Source organism: Temnothorax americanus, unplaced genomic scaffold, assembly GCF_048541705.1.
Source record: "Temnothorax americanus isolate GAGA-0224 unplaced genomic scaffold, ASM4854170v1 Scaffold2, whole genome shotgun sequence".
NCBI classification, from domain to species: Eukaryota; Metazoa; Arthropoda; class Insecta; order Hymenoptera; family Formicidae; genus Temnothorax; species Temnothorax americanus.
Genome location: NW_027509338.1, coordinates 4,300,363 through 4,312,624, shown reverse-complemented (window position 1 = coordinate 4,312,624; position 12,262 = coordinate 4,300,363). Strand labels below are relative to the sequence as shown.

Below are 12,262 nucleotides of genomic sequence, written 5' to 3'. Positions count from 1 at the left end.
CAGGGTAACATGAGTTGTTCCATGTAAGTTTATGAATGATTTATATTCCTGTCACCTTAAAACAAAAAACAGCGATTTCTATATTTTATATGGGATAAAACGTGAAAAAAAATGAAGAAAAATATTGGTATCACGAAGGGAAAGCACAAACACCGAGATAGGTATATACATATAAATCTTTCTTTAACGTCGCGAGTACCGGTAAAGATTGAGCAAAACAAATTGACGCGAACGATGTGTAGAATCAGAGAATAGAATGTAGAAATCAGAAATATATAACGTGTGTATCTTCACTGTCCGCGTTCGTGCTCAACAATGTGTGCTCTCAAAATGCAATGATTTTCAAACCAAAAATTCAAATATGTATTTGTAAAAAAAGAAAAAAAATACATGATATCGATCGGACTATTTTACGACAAAAATGGTTGTTGTAAACGACTATAGTATATTGTGTTCACAGTTCGTGGATTCAATTATTCGAATTGTACATAAACGTACACCTGGTCGAGGTTGCAACTGGCAGCTAGTTGCTAAACGTACAGTTTGGCGTTACGCGAAATATCTGGCATCTGAAGTTGATAGACATCTCGCCAAGACTCGACCACTTGTTGAGAACTTGGCGATTTCGCGATGATCTATAAACGCCGTTGCAATTGCAATAATGCGCCTAGCGATATTCAGTGAAATCAAGGGAGATGGGAGAGAAGAGATCGAATCAAGAAACTCCATAACACTTATAACAATTCATTTACTTATTAGAAACTTGCCTTATAGGCGCACACAGCGAGAATATTAATCCATTAGGTATGTGTCTTCAAGAAATATTATTCGCTAAAAGAGCACAATGATGATAAAAATTGCAAAAGCTTTTTGTTTCTCGAGAATATTTTTTTTTTCTCAAGACTTTCGCAATGCTACGTTCCGTAGCAAATTACGTAGAGAATCGTGAATACATCGCGCTGTATTGATACTTAAAGAATTCCTATAGTGTAATAGAATTCTTCAAGCAATGTGTATATATATCCTATAGTGTAACAGAATTTTTCATGATAGCTACTATGCGAAGAAAACTGATCATGCGGACACTTGTTGAAGATTGCCAAGGCGACAAGTTCCAGACATGAGAGAAATTGCAATAAAATAGCGTACGATCTCGGACAAATCCGGGAACGCTGGATAAGGTATACGACGGGAATAAAGCGTTCGAGTCTTGGACGATTTTCGATGTCTTCAATTCCGAAAGACATCGGCAAACGCTGCCCGGTGCCGCGTCGTTGTCAGGGGGGTTGACGAGTTTTAACGAGTTTACGATCTAAAATATGCAATCATAATCAACGAGGCTGCTTGCACGGCGTTTCCCAATACTAAAATATTCAACGCTCGGCTTTCTCTCCCTCGATGACGGAATGAATTTTGTACGATTTCACAAACGCAATAAAAAGGCCGAAGAATTGAGAGAAGAGTAAATTAATATCGAAAAATTAAAATATTGTCAACAGAAATATATACAATGACCTAAATAAAAATGCACGACAGAAATGTTATGTTTAAACTTCGAAATCAATATATCTATTCGCCATTTATTTATCTTATCTATTATCTATTAATCTATACATTTTTTTTATTTCCAATTCTTATAAATATAGTAAACTCAAAAAATTAATATTGTTTAAATTATTCGCCATAAATGTAATAATATGTTTTTATTAATCTCAAATCTGATTAGTTATGTATTTAGTTATCTTTCATGTTTAAAGAATACATAAATATGTTTATCTGTTTGCTTTAATAATTATAACGTATAATAGCTTATTAATTTTAATTAATTAATTATTAAATATATAAATTAGCACTGCATGAAGCAATTTGGAGACTAATTGTGTCCAATCTCTTTATTATAACTGGTTTAAACTCGGCGATTTATTTCGTAAATCTTACAAAGAGTAAAATACGAATATATCTCAAATTCTAATATCTCTGATAATACCGCCATTTACACATGCTTCTCGCGAATAACTGAATGCATATAGATTAAGGCATTTATTAATATGGATGTCCGAATCGTGCGACACCGTCACTGAACGTCGAAAACGATAGCGATTGATCGGCGTCGGCCTGAATTGTTAAACGTAAATCGAATAATTCAAGTGTCGACGGTACACCGCGCGCAAATTAGCGCACGTCCACGTGGAAAGACGAATTATACCCGACTGAACCTAGAAACAGCACATAACTCACGCATAATGTTACGTACGTACAATGGTTAAAAGCGCTTTTGGCTACGTAGCGTTCTGCAGATAGATCGGGAATTATTATGAATGCAACTGTCGTGGAAACTAAAGAGAATCGGCAACTGCCACTCAAAACTGAGAATTATCTGACAGTGGCTACGTTTACACCCAGCGACCTGATCGCGGCCTGACCTATGTTGTGACCCGAAGTAGGTCTAGTCATCATTCGTTTACACCGAAAAAAACCTAAAAATTGACGGGATCGCATTTGAGATCGCCCTGAATTGCAGCGAATCCGAATAAGCAAATGAAGTTTTTAGGACGCGTCGCGCTTGATCGCGCGTTTACATCGCAAATGATAACGGCCGATTTCAGGTCGGATCGCTAAAATACGCGGCCTGATCTGAAGCCAGGTCCGGTCGTCTATCAACTGTTTACAACAGGCGGGCTAAATAATTTATAGGTCGAATTTGAGGTACAGGCCGCGGCCTAGATTCAGGGTGTAAACGTAGCCAGTGTCGGTACGAAACAAATTACAGTCTATATGTTTACACCCTGAATTTAGGCCGCGGCCTATACCTCAAATTCGACCTAAATTATTTAGGCCGCCTGCTGTAAACACTTGATAGGCGACCAGAACTAGCTTCAGATCAGGCCGCGTATTTTAGTGATCCGACCTGAAATCGGCCGTTATCATTTGCGATGTAAACGCGCGATCAAGCGCAACGCGTCCTAAAAGCTTCATTTGCTTGTTCGGATTCGCTGCAATTCAGGGCGATCCCAAATACGATCCCGTCAATTTTTAGGTCTCTTTCGGTGTAATGATGACTAGACCTACCTCGGGTCACAATATAGGTCAGGCCGCGATCAGGTCGCTGATGGGTGTAAACGTAGCCACTTGAAACAAGGAAACGAAGAAACTTATTGGGTGCGGCGATTAATAAAATTTACTCGCATCCGTATTACGCGATGCTTTTATTTTGCAACTCATCAATTAACCGTACCGATGGCCGATGTGTGCGACTAGTTTTTTTTTTAGAAAACATCCAAGGTTGAAAATCGGAATGGGAAAGAGTCGGCTCTGAAGGATTAGTTCATTAATCTTCCATGAAGCATCACCGCGTAGTCCACGTAGTAATTCGCTCTTTAAAATGGAAATCGAGAGAAATTTCCGGCAAAGGACCTTGAACGTATCACACGCACGTTAACACGTCTAAAAGACAATTTTGCGGCATAATATGTTCTTACCTCGCGCTCTAAATTTTATAAAGAAGGCAAAATTTTTGTGACTTTCAGCTCGCGGATACATATATTTTTTTGTATATAAAATTATGTAAATATAAGCAATTAATACCAATAATAACCAATTATAATTATATATATTTTAAAGTTCTGTCGAACGTAATTTAATAATTACAAGCATCAAAACGTAAAATTAGCATTAATGAGATATATGCAACAAATATGGTAATGTATTAATAATGAGACATATCAAGAGAGTTATTAAATTTATTAGTTGCAATTTATAATTCTATTCAATCGAGTACTTATGGCAAAAGAGAGAGTAAAAAAGTTTAACTTAAATTTAAAATACGCATTTTCTACCATCTTACGTGCAATTTTATAACATGCGTTAATTGTGTGCAAAAAGTATTTGGTTATCTTCGAGAGACATCTCCTGTATTTCATATCGTAAAATGTATCGCTGTCGACATTGGAGAATACCTAAATGTTAAAAAATCGATATGATTTTTTCCTCTTTAACTTTCGAGCGCATTGCACATATGATAGAGTAACTAGTGGCACTTGTCAACATTTATTTTTTCTTTAAAACAAATATAATCAATAACACAGATCCCTTTGCTCTCGCAAATATTTTGCGACAGTATAAAGTTTTAGAAATATAGCACATATTTCTGAAACATCATCCATCGTTAATGCAAACAATCTCGTGCATTTGCTATTTATTAATTAAAATACGTCTCTGTAACCAAAATAAATTGTGATATGTTAGCTCGCCGCATTTCTAATGAAAATATATTGCAGCTACAACAATGCGATAAATATCAAACGCTCGCATTCTTGTTGATAAATAAAGATAGCGGGGCTCAAGAGTTAACAAAGAATTGGTAAACTGTAACAAACGCCGTGCTTTAAAATATACCGTTTAAATGTAAATTATTAGTCAATATCGAATAATAAATCCGTTCCACGCGGATTGAATTGATTATTCGTCGCATGAAGGATATTTTTCATTAGCAGCGTAGCTGTAGGTCGGATTAATGGCTGAAATTCGAAGGGTCATTACCTCGCGATGAACCCTGTGATGTAAAGTAGCTATATAGCCGTATGCGCCATCGAGTTGGCACTTCGATCCCTAATTAGCTTCGTGGCTACGCGAGAGCTTGATTTTCTATCGTTGATTGACATGGCTCTTCAGCCACGTGTCAAAATTCAATTGAGACGAATTGCCGTGATGCATCGACGCTTCGTTAAGCAGCACGGAGCGTATCAATGGCCCCCTATTATTGTAAATCGAACGATTATTATGTAAAAGCGGCTGGCCGCCAATTTCAACCATTCTATTGAATTCTATTTCGAAAAATCTTAGGTCACGAAAATATCTCTATAAAAGGCCAAAAAAAAAGGGAAGAAATTGTAATAAGAAAAGTTTAGCAACTTAATAACTAAAAAAAAGTTGGAAAGTATTGCAAATGCAAAAAATGAATTCAATCAAAGTTTTGAAGATGATTTTCAACAAAATTGTTCAATTAACGTCTCCTAAGAAAATTCTTTAAACGTATTAAACTGAATTGAACAATCTTGCAAAATGTGGTTAAAATATACTTCCATAAATGATTTTATACGTCCGACGGACGACGCATGTATATAAAACGGATCTATTTTTTTCGATTGACTGATATCAACCGATGTATTCGTATCCGTGAAATTAAGCAATGCATTCATACATCGTTAAGCGTCGACTGATTTGGCTTTGGATGTAGGCTACGTATATTCACTTTGTCAACGAGATCCCATGTGTGAAATCAACGGGTGATTCAGTTTGTATCAGGGAAATGGATGGTGAAATCCAACGAATTTAGCTTCTATCGTTGAAGAGACGTGGATAATAATTAATGTAACAGACGTAATATATAACAGAGAAGAATTCTCAAGTTGCTCATTCTCGTTGTACGTAACACCGGCTAATAACCATTATCATGATTTATGATTAATCAAGCAACGTTATCTGGAAAAGTTTAGCTATGTAATATTTAACGATTCGTACCTAAACTTTGTTGGAATTATTAAACGTCGCTACAGTCAAATCAAATAGAGAAGAGCATTAGAATTAACACAAATATTAAAAATTAATTTTATCAGAAAATAATTACAATTAAAAAATTAATTTCATTAAAAAATAATACAATATTTGTAATGTAATTTTAGAAACAGGAAATTACTTTATGGAATATTTAATTGTTGGGTTAAATTTGGGTTAAATTGTTTTCTATATATATATATATATATAAGTGTTAATTAACAAGGTATAATAAATCTGTCTTTGGTATCTTTCATGAAAAGTCCTGAAACTTTTAGCCACGAGAATCTAATTACACAAATCGAAACAGTTACAACGTTGAGTTAAGTGCAAACGACAGTGATGGAATAAATTTTTGCGGTTAATAAACCGCCGTTTATAAATAAAATTGATGAATGGAATCAGGAGTTACTTTATCCGGCTTTGTAGATGGTACCGTGTTTTGCCTCTTATAAATTATGAAAGTTCGCATACCATGAGAAAAAAACACATGCTTTGAATATTTTTTTCCCTGAAGTTTACCCTTCTCTTATTCCTAACAGCATAGTTCTTTAATAGCTCCTTCTGTAAATAAGTTCCGCTTGAAAGAGATATTTTTTACTTCGCGGATATTACCTCGCGGAAAAATATATAATACGTTTAGCGTGTGAAGACTAATTTGTGACGATTAAAAATTTTATACACGTATTATGGAAAAAGCATTTTATCATTGATTTTTATATCCTCATAATGTCCGAGTAATTCTTAAGAAGCGTCTTTTTATTATTTTTACTGTTTCAATATAAGAAAAAAAAAGAAAAAGAAAAAGTACAGAATAGAATTAAAAGTTAAAATATATCAAAAGATGAGTTTTCTACTTCTTTGTCAAAAAATAAAATATTTCACGAACGATTATTTTTAATCGTATTTCTAAAACTTGCATGTAAAGTTTAGGCACTTTAGGCAAACATCCAACTTAACGAGTCAGAATCATAATGGATAACTCGTATTCTTGTCTACTTCGCCAATTTTGTTATATTATTGATAATAAATATACCCTGTGAACATATCGAACCTGATTAGCATATTTCCAATGCTGCAATAATCGATAGGGACTCGATTACACCTATCTCGTAGAACGTGGATTTGCAGAGCTTATTTACTTCCAGCGCGATTGACGATCCACGCTCGTGTCGGATCAAAGAGGAGGAGGTGGGACTTTGATGTACATTGATAATTCATGCGGATCCAATTACACTTTGAAATCGCTCGATAATTGTTCCAAGTAAATACCTCGGGAGAACTTAGCAAAGAAGACAACGAACAACGTGCTTTAGAGAAATAGTATGAATAGTATGGAAAGCACGCGCTTTACAGAAATAGCATGAATAGTATGGGAAGTACGTTTGATTCCATTCTGAATATCGTCATCCAATCGAATGCAAGCTCAACGGAAAGAATGTTTCCGCGGCATTGTCATTATTTACATCATAGTTTATTGTCTTGCTAATCTTTGAAAATGTATTATAAGTATTAAAAAATTACAAATGACACTATTGCAACACATAAATAAAAAATATTGTAATGTAATTTTTTTGATTCAAATATGAATATTTTCGACACGCAATACTCTGTAACTTGAATCTACATCACATTAAAGTAAAGTTCAAAATGCATACAAAATCCGAACATAATGAGGATATGATTTATAAAATATAATCAATATTTCATAATTATGCTTTCATCTATATGTATTTAGTATCAATTTTATCGAAAGTATCGCAATGAATAAAATAATTCCGACGTAATTTTTGTGCAATTCAATTTTTTGAATCAGCAATCTACGCCGCGAAAAAATTCAATTCACAACAAGCCTTACTTTCTTATCATGCCATTTTATTATTCCCCGAGCATGTTCTCTTGGCAACGTGTGCGCATATATGCATGAGTAAGAAGGAAGATTTGATATTGCCTTAGAATACCTCGAAATCCTCGAATTACTTTAAACGTGGTTCAACGAATAAGTAGGAAACTTATTTTAAAATCCGGTATAATTTTTTGATATTAAGCACACGGAAAAGCAATCTCAATTTGAAAAAAGAGTATATATGAACGCATCGCTCTTTTAAGGGGAGAAAGGGGGAAAACTTAATAAATCGACCACGAAACCTTCACGCATCGCTATGTTAGCATTCTACAGACGTTTGCGCAGTCAATTGTATAACAATATTGTTATAAAAATCGTTGTAAAATGTGGTTTTACGATATTTCAAAACGTTCGATCGCGAAGAGATGCGACCGACTCCGATCGACAGACGTTCATTATTTCACGAATTTTTTCACGTACCAACGAATGCGCATAATTTGCCCGCGGCCACCGGGAGAGCCGCGTGCCACGAAGAACTGTGCATGACTCGCCGCCAAATTAGAATACCGAGCGACGATTCCCTATTTTTTTTCTCTCGCAAACGTTGCCGGTCGGTAACAGGAACCGAAGTGACATTGACTAATGAGCTCGCATCGGCGGGCATTCACAGGCACATACAAATGCGTTCTCTCGGCTACGTCGCACGAATCATAATCCGTGCGCACGGTCGTTTACGGCCGGTAATTTGACGTGCGACGAGCCACGAAAGGGCCAACGCGACTCCCTGTTCTTCCAGTGCCAACACCAGGCACTTACCATTATATATATATATATAATCGCGACTTTAATTTCAACTCAAAAAATTCAGCTCGAATCTTTCCAATCAAAAAATTTTAATCCGTATCATATTAATAAAATATAAAGGAGAATGCATTTCACAACTGCACTGTATCCGAAATTTATAATGAGTATCGCGTTAACTCCGAAGTGCCGAGTGATCGAAGCGAGATCAAAAGGAAATATCTTAAATATGGGTATATACCTACTTTAAATAAAAATATTAAGTTAGAAAATGATGTTATTCATACGTAATGTTATCTCGATACTTAAATTATTTCTCAATTCTTCTTCTCCTCACTCAGCTTCTATTCTTCTTAAAAATAAGTTCTATAAAGAAAAATTCACGAGCCAGTTTCCACGGTAGGAATAAATTTTACATGTTTCAAGAAAAATTACAGCATATTTTTTTATAACACAGTATACCGTCTTTTCTACACTTTCCTTCCTTTGTTAAGAAGGTAAAAAATAGTTGCGATTAATGTAAACGAGGTATTCCGCAACAAAGTAATACCCAGTTATAAGAGCACGGTACACCGTGCTATTTACTGACAAAATGTACGTGTACGCGAAATATGTAATTTCGCTCGTAAAAGTAAAAAAAAAAATTGGGGCATGGAGTAATACTGTGACGACCGTGCGCCGCTCTCACGAGGGACGACATAAGCATCTAGCAAGTAGTGGTATAAAACTTCCCCTGTTAACGTCTCCCAATTCGCGTGCAACTTTTCGCGAAGAATGTTATTGCGGCGTCGCGGCTTCGTTGAAAAGATTCAAAGATTTCCGCGAAAAGCGTTTGTACACGAGCGTGTGTACTCGCGCACGAAAATTCAACGACGATGCAAATATTGCGACTGAACGCATTTACGTTCCACACAACTCGTTCTATATGTTTATTTTTTATTTTTTGATTAAATTGTGGCGAATTCTTTATTAGTTAAAAAAAAAAAAAAAAATGTGGCAACCCGATCGACGATAACCGACGTAGCCGTTAATCGATACTTGCGTAAAATTATCATTGCGGATACGTTCAAACATAAGTAAACAAGTAAACACGCGGACTGAAATTGCAACCTGTATCACGATGATGGCCGCGGAAAATTCTAGTTTTCCGTTCTCAGGGGGATAGCGTCCGGCGACGTCATGGAATATCGCTCGAAATACGTTCCGGCAGATGCCGCTCGTTAATTTTCGTCGACAGTTTTCACACACAACAGTTTCTTTCGCCATTCTTCGTGACGTACCGTTCCTGAGGAAAGTGCCCATTAAAAATGTCGAGAACGAAATTCAGTACGAGTCCCGTCCCGGGTTGAAGGAAAGACCTTGCGACGACGTCATTTTGTTTAAAGCTGTCGCTGACTCGTTGCTGCCGCGCCGAGTCACTTCGAACCTTGCAATAAAATAACTTCTCCTCAGAGGAAGAGCGTTCCTGCGCTCATTATACGCCATTGTGCAGCAAGCTCCGGACAGATCCCCCCTACACGTTATTGCACGGTTCGTAATATCAGTTTTTCTCGCTACTTTTCAAGGATTGCAACGGTGAATCGCCGCCGGCTACAGTTCCTCGGAAAAACGCTCGTACAATTTTTTCGTTTAAATAAGTATATAATTACTTTTCTCTCTGTACGATTATATACTGTACCCGTTACCGCTATTTTTTTCAAAATGTTATTGCATCTCAATCATCAACTTGTCTATCTTATTTGCGAGCTGAGTTGCGAGTACGGTAAAAGACACAGAATGTCTCTTTGTTATTATAAAAATCGATTATAATCGTATTTAAAATTAGCCAAAGCTATTGTTCCTTATTCTAAAACCAAGATTTCTAATAGACAGATATTTATAGCGTTTATATTATTCGTAAAAGATAAAAATATATGTGATTAATTTTTTTAAATATATTTTAACTCTGAAACTAAATCATTAGCTATATATTACAAGACACACTGTATTTGATCATTTCATGACAGCAAAATTGAAGCAAGAGAATTTCTTTCGCTCACCGCAGGTGTACACGACTTTGAGATACGTTTTGCTGTCTGGGCTGCAAGGGTCTGGTCTACCAAACGTTGTGCTGTTAGCCACCACCGAGCATCGTCGTTTACCGTGGCATAATTGCATTACGGTTTCCGTTGCAAAGTCCATCATGCAAGCTGTAACAGTATAACGATAACAATAATAATATACAGTATATAAGAAAACTAATAGAAATTCGTGTTCTTAATGTTCCATATAGAAAATTTGACGCAAAAATTACGCAGGAAGTAACAAAGTTTGTATATTTCGTAATAACAATTTCACAAAAGTAAAACGATAATGACTAGCTCATTTTATGCACACAAAATTACAAAAAAATAGAGTTTTCAACAGTTACACGTATATATAAATCCACCTTTGCTTGGTTAGATTAAAAGTCACGTGAAGATTACGTAAACATTATGCAAAACGCATTTGCTACATGCAATTAACTCTTCAGTCTAAGACAAGTAGAAGGATCTCTTAATTCACGAGCTTGCGTTCAACATTTACAAAACATGTAAGATTCTGTTTACATCATTTATGTAACACGTGCATGGAAAGTGGCCCATTGCGCACGCTACGCGTGCGTGATAGACCACTTTCCACGCACTAGCAACATAAAATAAGGTGTGCAAGTCGTGCGTAAAGATGAAAATTCCCGGGTGCGGTGACCGCACTCGCCTTTCATCTTACAGCACTTGTTGCACAAATAACTATTATGATTTACAAAAGACTTGAAAAGACACTGCGCGACGTTGTTTTCGTTATTGAATAAGACTTGGAAAAGTTCGCCGACAGTCGTATCGGAGAAAGAATGAGAATATATAATCGATCTGACTTCACGCAGAATGACAGAAAAGACGGAATCCAAGGAAGAGCGAAGAGCAGGAAGTCTTTGGAGTTTCCGATACTCTTTTGTGCGAGAAAATGTACGTATCACTCAAGTTGACCTGAGACGTGACGACGCAGCGCGTCTCGTAAAGGGATATCAAAGCGACCGCGAGCCATTCATGACGAGGAAGCACGAAAAAGCACTATTATAACGCGGCACCATTTCGGTAGATTTTGTTCCTTATTGTCGCACTCAAGCTGCAAGCAACCTTTCGATCCTTCGCGTTAAAGGGTAGCTCTACGAGTTGGCGGATGATGACCGGATAAGTGGACCAAGGAATTGTGTGCCATGGAATGGAGAGATTTATTGGATCATCGTGAACAGAGCCGAGCTATTCATACAACTGTAAAACCAGAATTTCCTTTGCCCATAAAAGGAACAGAAATAATATTTTCTTTTAAGAAAAGTAAAAAGCCAAATAAAAAAATAAAATCTTTTTTTATAACAACTTAACTGAGAGTAATTGAGATTCTTCCCTTCTCTCTTTCTAGTTTTATCTCTAAAGTTAGTTAGCTATAGCTAATAAGGTTATAAGAATAATTCCATCATGTATGCGTGGATTATTGTCTCAAATGATTAAAGTGACCTAGAATTGTTATTAAAGATTCGAGACACGATATAATGTTGAAACTAAAACAGAAGACCAGTCAGATAAATAAGAACATCCTTTACTGTGTACGTGAAAAATAAACGTTTCAATGTTTCAGAATTAAATGGTATCGTTAAAGTATCAGTAGTACGATCTTCGCAGTGAGCCATTCTCGTTTACGTTTTCCCGTTTCAGCGTTCTCTTCGTGCGCTTTCGTAGGAATCGATTGATTGGACGGGACAAAAAGTCGTCGTGGGAACGCGAGCGGTCGACTGGAGCATTCATTCGCGAGTTAAAAGAATTTACTTTGAAAAGTTAAATAAAACTGCGTCTTAAGAACGAGAGGTAAGTAAGCTCCTCGCTCTTCTTGAATTAAAAGTGAGAGGCGTGCGGCTTTCTCCGGCGCGCGAACGCGAATAACAAGCTTTCCCGATATCAAACGTCACATTTGGCGCTCAAATGCATGATCTGGTCATTGAATTATCCCGCTCCACTTGGGAAACGGAAACACTCAACTTCCTTTCTT

General features: G+C 36.4%; 1 protein-coding gene across 4 annotated transcripts in view; it reads right to left on the bottom strand.

Moving 5' to 3' along the window:
- Window positions 1-12,262, bottom strand: part of LOC143897185 (uncharacterized) — a 163,227-nt gene that overhangs the window by 36,445 nt on the left and 114,520 nt on the right. For all 4 annotated transcript variants that reach the window (XM_077405597.1, XM_077405600.1, XM_077405599.1 and 1 more), the window contains exon 5: window positions 10,240-10,389. In XM_077405597.1, the coding sequence (XP_077261723.1) occupies window positions 10,240-10,389 (150 nt within the window). The remainder of the gene's footprint in view (window positions 1-10,239; window positions 10,390-12,262) is intronic.